We start from the raw sequence: 18,583 nt of genomic DNA, 5'->3' as shown, positions 1-18,583 counted from the left end.
TACAAAAGGTCAACTTTGCACAATAAACTACTTTTTTATTTAAGTAAAAAAGAATATATATAGACTTAGAAATATTCTGCTGTATTTATTATTCTTTAAATTGATAGCAGGTTTTGTTTTAAAAGGTTATGTAATTCTTGCCAGAAAATAGTGGGAAAACGAAATTCAATTGTGGTCAATTTGAAAATTAAATCTAACAATGGTAAGTGAATTTATTAATTCTGATTCTGTATGGCTGTCTAAAGTTATTAATTTTTTAAAGTTATTTAACTTAAAGCAGTAAAATGCTGTTATAGTATTCAAACTCACTGCCTCTCAGAGTTTGCTTTATAAATTTTGGTTATGAGACTGTGAAACAGTCTTTCAGAAGGAAGGCAAAAGAGGAAGGAAAGTATTTTAATGAATTAGTCTCCTAAAGAGACACAATTTTATGTCCTTTGAAAACACATAGACTGAAAGAGTAAGGACTTTCATCAAATGTGTATACACTAAAATTAGAAATAAATTCTCAATTGAAATATGAAAAAAGATGCCTAGTTAAAAAGCAGACATATTAATTTAAGAAATCTATTATTCTTACCTCTATTTTATATAAGAACCACTAATCCAAAGTTTTACTATATGAAACTACATCTCGCTCTAATGGAAAGAATGTTATTAAATCAGGGGGAAAAACATACCTAAAACTTTAGTATAAAACATGAAAATTTCCCCAAGATGATTTAAAAAATGCACAAAAGTTTCCTCTACCTAGTAAGATAGGTTTTAATCTATTTTCTGGCTGAACACTCTGTATAACACTGAAATGTATAACACTGAAATGTCTCAGATTCCCAATAATAGAGAATGGATGAGTTATAAGGTTTAAATATCAAGATGAATTCCTTTAGTGAGTTTTAATAATAACTTTAACACCATCTTGAAGACAGATTTTTGAGATTATGCCAAAAACATTCATAGGCTTATCAAAATATACTCACTCCCCCAACACTCTCCAAAATACTTCTTTTGCACTTCTATATTCCTCTCACACTCTCGTTCTGTCCCTATCTAAGTAGTTGTAGCCCCAAAAGAATTGGTTACCACACCAGTTAACCACAATCCCCACGATTATGAATTCTCCCTTCCTCAGGCTTTTCTCCTGCTAACAGTTCCTAATCATAAGGATATGAGACAGCAACATAAATGCTTCCTCTTGGGACTAACAGACATGGACACACACAGAGACATACACACACACAGATTAAATAGGATGCAATTAGTACCTTAAAGTTAGGGGAGAAATTCCCCAAACTGGGAAAACTTCAGGACACCTGTAATATATGGCATATATCTATTTCACTCAAAACTTCCTTATCCCAACCAAAAGGCTCATCAAACTTTGGTGTCCTTTTTCCCTTTCTTTTTTTTTTAATATATCTTTATTTATTTCAGAGAGAGGAAGGGACAGGGAGAGAGAGAGAGAGAAACATCAATGATGAGAGTCATTGATCAGCTGCCTCTTGCACAACCCCCACTGGGGAGCCCGCAACCCGAGCATGTGTTCTGACAGGGAATTGAACCGGAATCTCCTGGATCATATAGGTAGATGCTCATGCCAGTTGGGCCTTTTTTTAAAAACACTCTTTGGAACATGGCCTTAGATGACACGTAATGCCCAGATTTTTAGCTTTCTGCACTGAAGTCCCATGATATCGTCAAACAAATTTTAATAGGCCGAAAGATAATGCAAGGACGAGCAGAGCAGTAAAAGTCTAGAAGAGGTCAAGGTCTTGAAGAAATGCCTCTGCTTCCAGGCTACTGATAATATCAGGAATCTAGATGAAATGGTGAAAGCGCAGGCACTTCGGCCCAGAGTAGCAGGAAGAGAAAGCTAGTCTATGCTGATTGAGAACTGACAGAGATTATTCCTAACCTTAAATCCACTTGAAACAGCAGAGTGGGCAGTCAGGCATATGTTTAACTAGGGAATTGTTAAAAATATTAAGGCCCCATAACTTCTCTCACTCGCAAATGTAAGAAAAGCAAGGGAAGTTAGAGATGAGCTGTAATTTCCCATGTGGTAACTGCGTATGAGGCCAAGCCACAGAATTAAGATGGAAAAACGGAAGCATTCCAGGAACTGTTATTAAAGCAACAGCTTTGTGATAGCATAGGCATCCCCATTTCTTTACATAAAATCCAGCTCAGAGTGTCAAGGCTATATGATCATTAAAATGTACAATTTCACAGCCCCAGTATGACCTAAAATTTGCAAAGAAGTTGCCAGGTTAGATAATATAGGTGGTGTCCACACGATCATTAATAAAATGGACAAATGTCATCCAAGCCAACTGTCTCTATCTTAATACATGTAGGTTTGTGGCTGATATATTATAAACATAGCCATAATACATAAATATAGAAGAGTAGGCCTTCATCATTCAACAATTGATATTTACGTTTCAACCTTCTAAGAATGACTCCAGAGTCCAGAGTCATTTGGTGAGAGGCCACATTTGATTAGCATGGGTATGGAGAGGGGGGCACGTGGAGAATTACTCTGACTGAATGCAAAGTCTACTGTGGAACACAGGCTAAAGGGAGGATACCATTTGCATTCCCGGAACTCTACCATTCCTATCTGCAAAAACTCAAGTAACTTTCTAAACATGAATTCTCTGTCACCATCTGCCAGTAACCTGCCAGATGGTGCATTATCGTTTGTTTTTAGTACTGAGTCTTCCTGTCCAAGATGGTACTTTGCTCATAAAGCCTGCACCAATGATCTAGTCTATTTCATCTATAGCTGTTAAAGAGTAAAGTTATAGGATATTTGTAAATGTGCATATGTATGTACATGAATACTGTACATATACATATATTAGTCTATAGGCTCAGAAAAGTCCATTTTAATTATTTCCATTTATACCTCCCTGGCATGGTGTGGTGATAATGGAAAGAGAGGCAGAGAAAGTGACATAATTTGTGAAATTCAGTGCAAAGTTAACAATGTGGCGTCCCTTGATTAAAAATTATTAAAAATTTCAAGACAGTAACAGCGAAGCACCAAGCCACATGCAGGACTTTTCTAAACTGAAGACTCCATGAGACTGCACAGGTCGCACATCCATGAAGGTCAACATTGCACAATAAACTACTTTTTTATTTAAGTAAATATATATATACTTAAGCATAGTCTGCTGTATTTATTATTCTTTAAATTGATAGCAGGTTTTGTTTTTAAAGGTTATGTAATTCTTGCCAGAAAATAGTGGAAAAATGAAATTAAATTGTGGTCAATTTGAAAATTAAATGTAGGCCCTGAAGAGGAGACCACAATTTTGTGGCTAGCTCCACCCCTGCTCACTCTAAGGTGAATCCTAGGCAAAATGCCCCCAAAATTTATATTAAAAATCCCCAGTCAGATTCCTACTAAGGGGAAAAGCCTATCAAAAAATGGAGTATTTACATAGTAGCAGAGTAAACCCCTGTAAGCTCTCTAGGACTTCTTTATTAAAAGAGAATGAGCAAAATAAAATAAAAAACTATTTGAGCATACAGAAATAATTCAAGGAACAGAAAATGCCTTTTAAAAAACCTCGAATACTCAAGGACATTTGAAAGATAATATATCTCTCTTTTTTAAAGAAAAAATATTCTATGAAAAAAAAATCCTTAAAAACAGAAGTGATTCCTTAGAAATTAAAAGTATAATTAATAATATAGTCTATAGAAGGACTGAAAAATAAAATTGAGAAAATCTCCCAAAACATAGAATAAAAAATATAAATAGGAAATGAAGGGAGAGATAAAAGACACACAGGACCAATCTGGAAACTAACATGTAACTAATGAGAGTTCAGGAAAGAGAGAACAGAAAAATGGAGGGAACAAAATTATATTAAAAATCATAGAAGAAGATTTCTCTGCACTGAATAAGGACACAAATTTTTTGAAAGAAAGGGGCCACTGATCAAGAGCTAAGTAAATGAAATAAAACTTCACATCTCCACTTGACACTTCAGAATGTTAAAGATTAAAAACCAGATCCTAAAATGTGGATGCTAGAGGACCATAAAGGAATACAAAGGAAATTATCAGAGTAAAAGCTATTCAACCTAGAATTATATATCCAGCTAAACTACTGTCAAACACGAGGACATAGGAAGGTATTTTATGCTATGCAAAGACTCGAATAATGTACTTCCCCCTTTGGAGGAAGTTATTGAGGCAGTTCAACAAGGAAAGTCCCAGGAAAGCAGCTATGCATGATCTAAGGATCCCAGAGAGCAACTGGTCCACATTAGAGACAAAAGGCTCTGGAGCAGTCAGAAGACAGCAAATGAAGAACTGACAGAACGAGGGAAAGGAGGCTAGTGCCTATATTTTAAATAGAAGAGAATTAAGATACTGACTAAAGTAGAAAGATCAAACACTAGGAATATAACTATTTTACATAAAAAACAATAAACAGAAAAAATAAAAGAATGTAACAATCAACAGGAGGAAAAGGGGGAAGGAGAGATTGCCACGTGTGCCTCATCTTTCATAGCATGGAATCACTAGATATATTTTTTTTTTTATTAAGATAACCAGCAGAGAAATAAACACATATGGCGAAGTAATACGTTTAATAATACTGCCTCTGTTCTTTGCTTGAAAGAAAACAATCTAGTGGAATATTTTACATAACTTCAGGGTTTTAGAGAATTAATACAGTAAGCCTAAATATAATTATTAACTCTAAAGTTTACCACAGTAAATAATTTAATATTTTTGCTTGGGAATTATGCTCATAGTTCAACCCTTAAATAAGACTACATTGTTAGGACCATTTTCTCTTTTCTTAATTGTGAACTATAATTTTTTATTTGGTCATGCACTGTATTTATTAAATTTGTTGATCTACATTATATAAAAATTTATTTCCATTTTAGAAAAAGCCATGCTGGGTGACATAAAAATTCAAAATGGCATATGAAGACTCATCTAAAGCCATACAAAATATCAGATGAGTGATCTAGTTAGGCCAGGAGTGTGTTTCTCTCAACATCACACCAGTATGTCCTATGAGAAAATCGGATTTCCCTCCAGATGTTAGCGTCCTGAGGTGAAGTTTTTACCCCAAACATTTCTAACATACAACCTCTCTTAACCCTACCAGTTATGCACAAAATTCCTGCCCATCACCTCATGCCAACCTATGAACCAGATATTACAGCATAAAAACATGATGTGTGTATATTTCTGTACATGTGCATGCATGAGTATGGGTTTACTCCTGAGGATTGCTTTTGGCTAGAAGCATGGAGATTCATACTGACAAAATAAATTCAAATTAATTCAATAATTATTTAATGCATACTGTATAAGGAGCAATTTTTAGAAATTAGTTGATATAAAAATTAAATATATATAAAGGTTTCCCTTTTTAACTAAAGGACAGCAGTTAGAAATATATCATCATCCCTGGGTAAGTTTCACAAAGTTCTTTGGCACAGATCCATCATTATTATCTCTTTTAAGATATTCTTCTTCTTGGAGAGAAAAGGGGACATCTGTAATACTTTCAACAATAAAGATACATTTTTTAAAAAAGATATTTTCTTTTTTCTTTTTAGTAACACCTTCCTTAAACTAGTCTAATGGACCCTTGGAGCAACTCCTGATAGGATGAGGAGAATAATTTTTTCCATTTTAAACAAGGGAGACAGTTGGAGACAGTTCGGTAGACTTCAAATTAGTTTATTTTTGTCTTCAGCTATATCTTGTCATGAGATAACAGGGTCAACAAAATTTTTTTCCTATTTTATTTGTACAAAAACTACTGCATTCACATTTTAACAGTTCTCTTATTCCTGAATATACCTAAAGATAGCATGTTCATTCCACCATAATCTCTTTGGTCTTTGCATTCCTCATCTGAAGAGTCCAATGTTTCAGCTTATTCACATTCAAATATCCCTGTTATATGTTTTTTGGGGTTAAGGGTCCAGCAATTGATTATTCAAGATATAAACTATGATTATATATCGGAATAGAACAATGCTCCTATTTTACTTTTAATCTCTGGCCTAGGAATATCCAATATCCAAAAGCATAATTTATTATGCTTTTCTAACTGGAAAAGCCATTGATTTTATTGACTTTTATGAAAACTACTCCTATTAGAGTTTATTTCTATTTAAGTCTACACTGCCAATTTCAGTTTTATTTTGATTTTGATGAGAAGAGAGTTGTAGATATTTCAGTTAAAAATTAAAACTTCAAACAAATGGGAAAGTTAGAAGTCTTCACAAATTAATTTATAATAATGGAAGAGGGGATATATTCAAGCTAGGAAGTTGGTTTAAACAAATAAACCTCAAACTAAAATTGAATTCTAAAATATACTTTAGTAAGCAAAATTATAACTTTTTGAAAAGATTTATACTTACAGGCAAATGAGTAAACACTTGAAAGATGCTTCTCAAAAAAGTAATAAGATCCATTAAATAACCACTAGCTCTTCCATCTGACTCAGACATTGTCCAGTCATAATCAGCAAGCTGAACAAATTCATCAATTTTTTGATTAAGTTTGGTGTATATTTCTCCTTCTGCCACATGCTGAGCATCCTGATGGGACAAAATAACAACAAACAAGAAGAAACAGTTATAGAAACAGATAATAAAACAAGTTTTCTTAATATTCTCAATTTTGTTTTATATTTTTCTTTCATCTAAGATTTTAGTCATTTATTCAAAGTCCAAGAAAATGCTTTTTGGCTGGCAGTACTTTGTTTTTTTCCAACCTCACTGTCACCTTTACTGTGCTAAGATAATTATGAGTTATTAATTCTGAATTGTTCTCACAGCTCTAAGAAGGCCTTTAAGAGAAAAAGTAGAAAAACAGAAGTTGTCAAGAATGCAGAAGACCACCACGATCCACTGATTCACTGAGAGAAATTAAGCTGGACTATCACAGAAGAAGAAATAAAATAGTCACTGGTGTTTTAAGCTGAAAAGGCAAAAAAAAAAAAAAAAGTTAGCTGGAGAAAAAAAATAAAGGGTATGATGCAAAATAGCAGAACAAGGATCTCCAAACATTCTCTTCTCCAGAAAAGAAACAAGAAAAAAAAGAGATCATGTGGGCTGGAAAGGTTTTATGTCACTTGCCGTTCCAGTTACTATTGTTGAGTAACAAACTACTCCTCAAATCTTATTGGCTTAAAGCAACAAACATTTTATTATGCTCACAGGTTCTCTGAGTTAGGAATGCAGACAGGGAACAGTGGGGTGACTCTGCCCCATTATATCTGGGACATCGGCTGGGACAACTTGAAGGCTGGGTATTAGAATCATGTGGAGGTTTCTTCTCTCACATGTCTGGCCCCTGGGATGGGTAGCTTCTCCATGTTGCTTGACTTCCTCACAGCATGGTGGCTGCAGGGTACTTGGACTTCTTATATCGCAGATCAGGCCTCTAAGCATGTGTGTTCCACGCTTGCAATAAGGTGGAAATGACGTTGCCTTTTTTGTCCTAGCCTCAGAAGTCTCACAACATTATTTTCACTGTACTCTACTGGTTAAAGCAGTCACAAGCCTGCCCAGATTCAAGGGGAGGAGACATAGTGGAGAAATGGCCCATAAAGAATATAGGGGTTTAAGAAAACGGAAAGGAGTTTAATTTCCACTATTTCACTTATCTTTACATCTTGAGCAAATTAACTTGTAAATCCCAGTTTTCTCATCTACGAAAAGAGAATCATCATCGCTACCTCAGTTTTGAACATGATATGAGCTTCTATAATTAAAGTACCTAACAGTACTTGGCACCCAGTTGGTGCTCAAAAACAAAACAAACAAACTCGTTTCCTTATACCTACTAGTGTTGGATACCTAGTAATGCTCAATAAGTGTTTATTAGGTGAGCTGTATGAAAACAATTAGAATATCAGAATCTCAAACCATCCAAACTGCCAGAGGTAGCTTAACTTACTGTAGTTATTTGCATGTAAGGGAGAAAAACAATTGTGTGTTAAACATTCACAGGATGATTTTTTAAACATGAACCAGTAGTGGAATGGAAATAGGGATCATATTTATGCACATTAGGCAAGGCAGTAATAGATATTTCTCTTTCATCTCCCCAACAGCATTGGAGGCAGGTACCTAAGATGGCAAATGCTTATGGCCATCACACACCTTCATGATACTACTTATATGCCAATTTTTCAAAGAAATATAAAAATGCTTACTTACCACTTTGCATTTTGCCCCAGTGTTCATCATCAGTGCCCCAGTTTTCAAGGACTTTTATACCTCAAAAGTGTTAAAAGAATGGCTAGGGGCTTTGTCGTAGCATCTGCCACTTCTCAGGTAATCTAGGTGGTTTGTCATCAAGTTGGAAAATCATCTGATATAGATTTTTGAAGTACTCCTCAACCATTTCCTTTCCTATTCTATTTCTGCTTCCTACTACCTTTATAAGAGGTCCTTCTTATAATTAACTGATTACTGATGATAAATTACAGAAAAACAGAAAGCTGAGCACTTTTCATGTATCCATAGGGGTTGAGTAGTCTATAAATTCTGTTGATCTTCCCCTTTTGCTTATAAAACTAAAAAAAAAGCTTTTTCTTTTTCTGTTAGCTTTTATGTTTCTGGTAAAGCAGCATCCTTATTATTTACTTTTCTGTATAATTGACATAATTGTTTATTCTATTCAATAAATATTTAAGTTTTGCTTTTCTCTGATCTACCTTTTAGAATTTTATGTAATTAAAATGTATTAAATCAGCTGTAAGCATAAAACTGCTTTATGCATCCCTCTCTAATGGTGAAAGATAAGAGGAGAAGCTGGCAGTAACAGGTAACAAAAGAAATAAATGTTGTATGCATTGCTTTTAAAAAATGACAATCAAGCTGCACAACAAAACAAGAAATTGTACAAAAGAACACTTCACCAATAACAAAAGACTATACACAAAGCATATAAGTAATCAGAGTTGAAATGTAATTAGTCAAGAATATTGCAAGTGTTATAGCAATGTAATAATAAATCAACTTTATATATGTAAAGTAATTGAAAAAACTGTAATTTAAATGAGAAATTAAAATTCTTACTAAGAAAGGTACAGAGATATCCCATGCATCACCTGCTCCCACATTTGCAGTCTCCTCCACTATCAAAATGCCCTACCTGAGTGGTACATTTGTTACAATCAATGAACCTACATCACTATGACCCAAAGTCCATAGTTTACATTAGGGCTCACTATTGGTACTATACAATCTGTGGATTTGGACAATTGTATAATGACATGTAGCCACCACTATAGTATCATACAGAATGGTTTCATTGCCCTAAAATCCTCTGTGCTCCATCTATTCATCTCTCTCCCACCCTCCACCCATGGCTACCACTGATCCTTTTACTGTGTCCATGTTTTGCCTTTTCCGGGATATCACATAATTGGAATCATATAGTATGTAGCCTTTTCAGACTGGCCTCTTTCACTTAGTAATAAGTCACTTAAAATTCCTCCATGTCTTTTCATGGTTTGATAGATCACTGTTTTTTAGTGCTGAATAACATTCCATGGTCTGAATGTACCACAGTTTATCCATTCACTTATAAAGGACATCTTGGTTGTTTCCAAGTTTTGGCAATTAAAATTAAAGCGGCCATAAACTCACATGTGTGAATTTTTGTGTGGATATAAATTTTCAACTCACCTGGGTAAATAATAAGGAGTGTAACTGCTAGCTTGCACGATAAGAGTATGTTTAATTTTATAACTGTTAAACTGTCTTCCAAAGAGGCTACACCACTTTACATTCCCACCAGCAACGAATGAGAGTTCCTGTTGCTCCACATCCTCACCAGCATTTGTGGTGTCAGTGTTTTGGATTTTGGCTATTCAAGTAGGTATGCAGTGGTATCTCACTGTTAATTTGCAATTCCCTAATAATGTAATATAAGGAGCATCTTTTCATATACATGCTTGCCATCTGTATATCTTCTTTGGTAAGGTGTCTGTTCAGGCCTTTTGCCCATTTTTTAATTGAATTGTTCATTTTCTTATTGTTTGATTTTAAGAGTTCTTTGTATGTATATTTTGAATAACAGTCCTTTAACAAATTACTCTCTTACAAGTAGTTTCTCCCAGTCTGTGGCTTGTACTCTCATTCTCTCATGATGCCTTTTTGCAGAACAGAAGTTTTTAACTTCAACAAAATCCAGTTGATAATTATGTCCTTCATGGATCATGCCTTTGGTGTGGTATCTAAAAAGTCATTGCCACTCAAGGTCATCCAGATATTCTCTGATATTAACTTCTTGGAGTTTCATAATTTTGCACTTTACATCTAGGCCTATGATCCACTTTGAGTTAATTTTTGTGAATGGTGTAAGGTCTGTATCTAGATTCATTTCTTTGCATGTGAATAGCCAGATGTTCCAGCACCATTTGTTGAAAAGACTATCTTTGTTCCATTGTACTGCCTTTGCTGCTGTCAAAGATCAGTTGAATATATTTATTTGGGTCTATTTCTGGGCTCTTTATCTTGTCCCATTGATCTATGTGTCTATTTTTTGGCCAGTACCACACTGTCTTCATAATAAATCTTAAAGTCAGGTAGCATCAGCCCTCCAACTTTGTTCTCTTTCAATACTGTGTTGGCTATTCTGGGGCTTTTGCCTCTCCATATAAATTTAAGAATTAGTTTGTTGCTATCCACAAAACAACTTGCTGATATTTTGATGAGGAATGCCTTGAATCTATACTTTTATAAGGCAATTTACCACTGTCACTTTAGCCATAATCCTAAAAAGACTTTGTTACATAGTAATCAACAGATTCAAAAAAAGGTAAACTAGAAAAAGAATCAGAAGCATATGCCTTCTTTAGGCTCTTACAGTTGTAATCACTGACAGTACTCAAAGCGGAAGGACTCTTCAGAGTGGTTGGAAAAGCTCCATTGAGCAAAGTTAAAGAGCTCTGATGCCAAAGAAAAAGAACAGGGTCATTTCTCTACTGCACAGATTAAAGAGGGAATGGCATTCCTAATTCCCCTCTTTCAGATGCAAATCTTTTCTGTTAGAAGTCTTAAATTAGTTTCAAGTAGCTCTCAGTGTGGGTTCAGGTTAATTTCAAAAAGCTGAGGTACAGCTTGAGGGCATAAACTACTTATTTTTACCTCTTTTGTATCACGCATAGATTTAGCAAAATGAAAAGGGAAGCTAACAAGATAATCTATAAATTTCATAAAATAAATATGATATAAATCAAGCACTGTGTGTGCATATGTGCTTTTTGCAGGGGAAGCAAAAGGAGGTATGGGTAAAAGGATCCTGTAAGTGCTTATTTCCATAATCATTAAGCAACTAAATAGGAATATGTTTGGTAGAGTCACTAGACTGAAAAGAACTTGGCTAACAGGTTAACTAAGCAATGCATGCTAGTGTCTGCCATCAAGACTGTACTTTAATCTCTGTGAAAGAGGCAACAGACTGACTATTCACTATGCATGAAAATTCCCCCATATCTCCCTTAGTAATTCACTTTAATATTGATTCAACAATTCTGGATGCTGAATTGCTTCCTCATATCATAATTTATGACAAATTGTTCTTAAAATAGACCAAAGGTAGAACTGAATACTTGACCCTCGTTTACTGAACTTGAAACCGCTCTTGTTCTCATAAAACAGAAAGGGTTTCCTGAGTTCTATGTGAAAATAAAACAAACAACAAAAATAACAAGGATGCTCAACTATTTATAAGGGCTAAATTTGATTTCTTGATTTCTAAGAAAACCAAGGGATAATCTATGGCAATTGTAGTTTCAGCCAAATATCTACAACTTAAGGGAACACTGGGATGATAAACCAGAGCTAACACTTCTAAACATTTCCTCCCAATAGGCAAGATTTTGAAAAGTGTAGTTCCAAGATCCCTCAGTCTGAGAGCATCAAGTTCCAGTATCTTTGGTTCTCTGAGTTATAACTGATAAGAAAATTGCTTGAAGACCCCTAGATATATCAGATATCAATGCAATTCATGTTTTAATCAGGGTGCAAAGTAAGCCTATTAAATTTAATGTTAACAGTTAAATATGCTTATAACTTCAATCCTTAGTAAATAACTTTTTTTGACAGCCTATGAGGAACATATGGGCATAAGGACAGAAATCAATAAAGAAAAAGAAAGAGTATAAAATCTAATATATAAGCAGGGAATCAACTTGTCCTTGGACAAATAAGTGTGCAAAACCTTGCAGAGTTTCCCCCTATGTTATGGTATTTATCAGACCATATCGTCAAGTGTCTTCTCATGGTTTATTCTCCTATGAGCTTCCTAGAGGCAGGGGTACATTTTTACATTCTCATAGCCTAACAGAATGCTCAGAGCACACATGATGCACAACAAATGGGACTGTACTAAGTATCCCCTTTAATCCTCACAATAACTGGATGAGGTAGATAATATATTGCTATTCTAATTTTATAGGTAACAAAACTGGGAATCATTAAAAAATGTGCCCAAGTCACATAGCAGTCTAACTCCAGAGTAAATGCCCTTAATTACTGTACTATATCCTATCTAGATAAATGAATGAATGTTTTGTCCATCTTCTGTCTTAGTTTTAATAACTAATTTTATCAAAGTGCTCACTCAGGTATTATCTGCATTTGTGTCTTCTGGATCAGGATGACTACATGAGCTAAAGAATCACCAGAGGAGCAAAAGATTTGGGGGCCGTGCAGATAATCTTAGAAACCAACGGTCATTTCTAGACTTTCAAAGTCTGGTTATTGTTAACATTTAATTAGTTATTTCTAAATACAAATATACAGAATTTTTAAACAGTGATTATACCATAATTTTAGGAGAGAAATTAGGTAATTTATAATATAGCAAGAGTAGAAAGATAAGAGCTCTTTTTAATAGAAAACTTATAAAGGGCTGTGAGGTTAAACTAGCAAGCATATTTTACAGATAAGGGATCAGTAAGTGGTTTATATTAGTTCAGTGAAATACTCAATGCAAAGAGATTTATATTACAAGACTATGCCAGGGTCTCATCTATATGATCCTAAATAAATAAAATAATAAAACAGTTTGTAAAACAAGTTTATGAAAGTATTTAATCTTCCATTCTGTTTAAAGCAACTGTTACTCTTTCAGTATATCCCATGGTATTATACAAACAGAAATCTTTCCATTCACATGAAAGCAGGACTTTAATAACATGTAATAAGATATTTATTTTTCTCCAGATCAGAGCCAATTAAGGATATAAAGCAAATCTTACACTTATCTAATTCATCTTACATTTTTAATTTCCAAACACACACATATACACAATCCACTAAAAATGATTTACTGAATTATGAGACATTAATGGAAATCCACTGAGACCAATTCAGCACTACTGGAGGTCTTCAAAACATAAACAAATTGTAACACAGCTGTAGAAAATCAATATACTTTTCTCCATATTTAATAAGATGTTTAAAATTCCAAAAGGGAACTGACATTAATCTGTTCACTACTGACAATGATTACCTCTAATTTTCAATATAATGGAATCATGTATATAATAAAAATTGTCTTTCATTTTTAAAAGTTTGCTTACACTGATTGAAATAAAAACTTTGGTCAGATTTTTACATACCTTAAAGGTAGAAAGTCCATAAAGTCTTGTGGTATGAACAGTTTCTTGAGAAATATTTGTAATGTTAGTTATAAAGTCCTCAAGGTATTTGCAAGCTTGTTCCAGGTGTGTTGTGTTTATGATGATTTGCACTAGCTAGAAAATACAAAATATATCCGGTAAAATGCGTGTTACATGTACACAAAGCCATTTGATTTTTTAAACTAGGATTATTACTTCCAGTAACTGTACCATTTATGCATAATTATAGCATTATAGGATATAGCTGATTATCTGATTTCAAAAACCTCCTACAAACACTGCTTATGAATCCTATCATTTTTTTAAAAAGAGTCTAACTGCCAATTAATTTAAAATAATGTTTCAAAGTACTTTTTTATATTTCATACATTTGCCAAGTAAAAAAGTGAGTATTTTCATTTTTCACATATGGTCTAGCAATCATAAATCTACATATACGTTCCAATACCTTCAACTATAGTAGTTGTCCCTTATTTGCAGGGCATACATTCCCATATCCCAGTGGATTCCTGAAAGTAGTACTGAACCCTATACATACTGTTTTTTCCTACACATACATACCTGTAATAAAGTTTAATTTATAAGTTAGGCACAGTAAGAGATGAACATCAGTAATAATAAAATAGAACAATTATACTATAATAAAAGTTATGTGAATGTGGTCACTCATTTCAGGGGATCTCTTGCTAAAAGCTTCAATACTTTCTGGCACAACATGTTACTGTCAATTGGAACACATTTTCTGTTCATGTCTTCCACCCACAGATGTCATGCCTTTTCCATCTTAACTTTTGCAATTTGAGGTACAACAGCAAAACTAGCACAGATTTCTTTTTCCTTCTTCACAATTGCACAGACAGAAGACTGGTTCTTACCATAGAGCTTAGCAACCTCAGCACATGATTGTTTTTCCTTCCTCGTTAATTCAAGCACTCTCTCCTTTTCGCTTAAAGGAAGCACTTTATGGCTTCTGTTTGGCATATATGAATTGCCAAAATCACTACTCTTGCACTTTGGGGCCATTAAAGTAAAATAAGGGTTACCTGAACACAAGCACTGCCATACCATGACAGTTGTTTTGATAACTAAGACGGTGACTAAGTAACTAAGGGACAAGTAGTAAATTCAGCATGAACACTCTGGACAGAGAGACGATTCACTTCCCGGGTGGGACAGCATGAGATTTCATCATGCTCCTCAAAACAATGCACAATTTAAAATTTATGAATTGTTGATGGAATTGTTTATTTCTGGAATTATTTATTTAATATTTTTGAACTGTAGGTGACTGAAACTGTGAATAAGGGGTGGCTACTATATCTACTGCCAATGTAAAAATCCCTTTCCTTCACATTGCCTAAATTTACACTGATGCTTTTATTTTAAAACAAATCCACTTCTATTAATAAATTTAAAATAGATAGCTAGTTTTACAGGCTGGTGTTCAGAAATAATTTATAATAACTGTTCCACACAGTGAAACATTTGTCTATAAACCTACCTCTGTCAAACCTATATGGGGTTTCCTAATAAGGTTCAGTAAACAGCTATTCAAAGTTCTGGTCAGCAGCAGATTTGTAGATTTTCTAAGCATATCATCTATTTCTGTTGAGCTAAAAACAAAAGTTGATATTATTAAGCTTTCTACCAGGGTCCACACAGTTAGTCTCCTAAATAACAGAATACAATTTAGTAAAATAATTTGCCCCACCTCATTCCTTTATATCTTTAAATAAATTACAATCACCCATATTTATTAAATCACAAGTTCAATACAATTTAACTTCATAAAAGGGACATTTCAATACAGTAGAATATTCATTTACGGCATAACTTAAACGTATTCAATTAACCATTACAGTAAAACCATGTAGTACTTAGTATAAGGAAATAAAAGAATTCTTAAATTATGACTCCATTATGGCACAGTCTCTTTCAAAGACACTTCATATACAATTATAGCCAAAATTACTGTTAAAGTGCAAATTGACATGAGCTCTTTACAGATATAATTAATTGCTAGATTTAATTTTAATATAACTAAGATATCCATTTCCACTGAGATTTTTAAAAAGGGATTCAAAGAAGTATATTTAATTACCTTATACTAGTTTTAATTTGGTGCAAATAAAAAAGCCTATGGTGTGTTTTTGTTTTGTTTTGTTTTGTTTTTTTTAATATATCTTTATTGGTTTCAGAGAGAGGAAAGGAGAGGGAGAGAGACAGACAGAAACATCAATGATGAGAGAATCATTGATCGAGCCCGCAACCCGGGCATGTACCCTGACCGGGAATTGAACCCTGATCGCCTGGATCCTAGGTCGACGATGCTCAACCCCTGAGCCACGCCCGGCCGGGCCCTACGGTGTTTCTTAACATCATAAAGATTCCTAGGCTATCACTAAAAAGCTTATTATTTTCTCCTAACCACTAGTCCTTCAATTTAAGTAAACAATGATTTTTTGTATTATTGCTTCACTATCAAAACTGTTAAACTGTCTTTAAACCAAGTTTTCTCAGTCTCAGCACTAATGACATTTTAGGTCAGGTAATTCTTTGTTGTGGGGCTGTCCTGTGCATTATGGGATATGTAGCAGCATCTTTGACTTCTACCCACTGGATACAAATAGCACCCTTCCCCCTAGATCGGACAACCCAAAATGCCTCTACACATTGCCAAATGTCCCCTGGGGGACAAAGTTACCCCAGTTGAGAACCAGTGCCTTAAACATAAAAAATTTTGGCACTATTTCACTTTTTATTAAAATATTACTCTCACAAATTTATGAAGCACAAATATTTACTAGTTTGTACTTATTTTCAAAATGCAAACATAGGTACTTCTCACTACTACTCTAATGTTCTCCATTTTAATGCAGACACTCTTTTCAATTTCTGCCAATCCTAATTCTGGCAGACCTGAGGAAAATATTTCCCTCTGACTCTTTATATCTAAAATCAAGACTTCCCAGGGAATGTGCCACCAGTAGGGCTTCAGGAAAACTCTAATCTGTCAATAGCGTCCCCAAACAAGCAATGTACTCACCCTGATAAAAAGGAGGTAGTTGCCAACTCCTCTGGTTTCTTTTCTGATACACTCAAATTATGCTTAAAGACACCCTGTATAACATTATTCTCAGATAAAATATGTGCAAATGAAAGGGAGAAATAGATAATCTATCATGATAGATAATGTCTTTCCTTTAATATCCCTGAACTTGCTTGAATGCTGAGTCAGTGCATGCTTTTTCTTCCATTAGTAAAAGCAGACAAAGAAAACCTATCAGTACCTATTGTCTTATTTGCATCAGCAAGATTTACCTGACAATAACCAGTATTTCCCCATGAGGTTTTTATCCTAATTAAGTAATTTTTTCCCTTAACCCCCTGTCCTTTGAGCCTATAACTTGTATTCTTCCTAATTTTTAAAGAGCATTTCACAGTAATTAAACCTTAAAATACAGTAAAACTCCTAAAATATTTTACAGTTTAACCGCCTATGAAAACTGAAAATTTCTTAAAGATCATATTAGGTCCAGATGTTTCCTCTACAACTGAATAATTGAGACTTTGTGCATCTATTCACAAAGCCACTTCATTCTCTGGCCTGCTTTTATTCATATATAAAAAGAAACCCAAACATTTGTACGATAAAAGCTCTGAAGTATCTTCCAGTTCTAAAAATCTAACTCCAAAATATGTTTAAACATAGTAAGAAAGCTTTAAACACAGAAAGTGATTTTTCCTTAACTCTTAATGACAAAGAAATAAACAAAGCAACTCTAATAGCTCAAGTTTAGGGCACAGATGTAAAATTTTCAAATAAAAATATATGTCAGCAAGTGGATAATCTAGAAATTTCTATTTACATATTTTTAAATTAACTCTGCTATCTCTGTATTCTGAACTGTTTATTACTCTCATTAACAATGAAAACAGGCAAAGAATTTAGTAAGGCATAATTTCTTAAAAAGCAAGCATAAAAGCTTTGTTGAATGAACAGCATGGTCATAGTTAACTAGACAACTGAATATTGAACTAATGAAAGTGACTAATATTTTCATCAGAGATAGAAGAGAAAAACCGGCAATTCTTTGTTATAGCATTAGTGCACAACCTTCACCTTTCTGAATGTTAGGAGTTGATTACAGATGAATGCATGAATCACTGTTTTCAAAGATGGATAACAACCAGAATCTATTTGAGATTGGATAAACAAATTCCAGTCCAACCCTATGTAAGTTAAATTGTTCCCTACCCCTTAATTTCTTCATCTAATTATTCATAAATACTCTAATTTCAAGTTCCTAAAACTTCTTTAGTATGTTCCTTCCTCACTATCATCATTAATCCTGATTATTTCAGGATCCTTTTCTTGAACCACTGTCTTAACTTCTTCAACATGACTTTTTTTTTAACTCCCTCCAATCTATCATCCACATTGAAGCCATAGTAAACTTTCTACAATCATGTCATTCCGTAGTTAAAAATTCTTCAACAGTTGCCCTATGCTTACAGAATAAAACACTCCAAGCACCAGTCTTACATCTAATACTGTAGTATCCCATCCCCTCCTAAGTCCAATGTTTCTACCATGTACCAGGCACTATACTGAGTGCTTTATACACGTGTATTACCTTATTTAGTTTTACAACCCACTATGAATTATCTCCCTCATTTTACAGATGAGGAGACTGCCATTTAAACACTACGTCACTTGGCCCAAGGTCCTACTACAGCTAGTGAATATCAGTCTGAAGGTTATGTTCTTAACCACTGTATTATACTGTCTCTGCCTTAGATCAGAACTTCAGAAGTTAGAGAAAAAACAAGACAGGCATAACCTGTTGGTGGCTCTCAGACAGTTCAAGCTCCCCTACTGAACACTACCATTGTAATAGTTTGTTATTCCTATTT

General features: G+C 34.1%; 1 protein-coding gene across 2 annotated transcripts in view; it reads right to left on the bottom strand.

Moving 5' to 3' along the window:
* EXOC6 (exocyst complex component 6) overlaps positions 1–18,583 on the bottom strand; it is a 119,498-nt gene that overhangs the window by 38,277 nt on the left and 62,638 nt on the right. For both annotated transcript variants that reach the window (XM_016220796.2, XM_087824453.1), the window contains exons 16-18: positions 15,168–15,279; positions 13,646–13,780; positions 6,420–6,599 (exon numbers count right to left, since the gene is read on the bottom strand). In XM_016220796.2, coding sequence (XP_016076282.1) covers positions 6,420–6,599; positions 13,646–13,780; positions 15,168–15,279 — 427 coding nt within the window. The remainder of the gene's footprint in view (positions 1–6,419; positions 6,600–13,645; positions 13,781–15,167; positions 15,280–18,583) is intronic.

Source organism: Miniopterus natalensis, chromosome 14, assembly GCF_054644295.1.
Source record: "Miniopterus natalensis isolate mMinNat1 chromosome 14, mMinNat1.hap1, whole genome shotgun sequence".
NCBI classification, from domain to species: Eukaryota; Metazoa; Chordata; class Mammalia; order Chiroptera; family Miniopteridae; genus Miniopterus; species Miniopterus natalensis.
The sequence above is the reverse complement of the archived record's forward strand: the minus strand, read 5'-3'. Positions and strand labels throughout refer to the sequence as shown.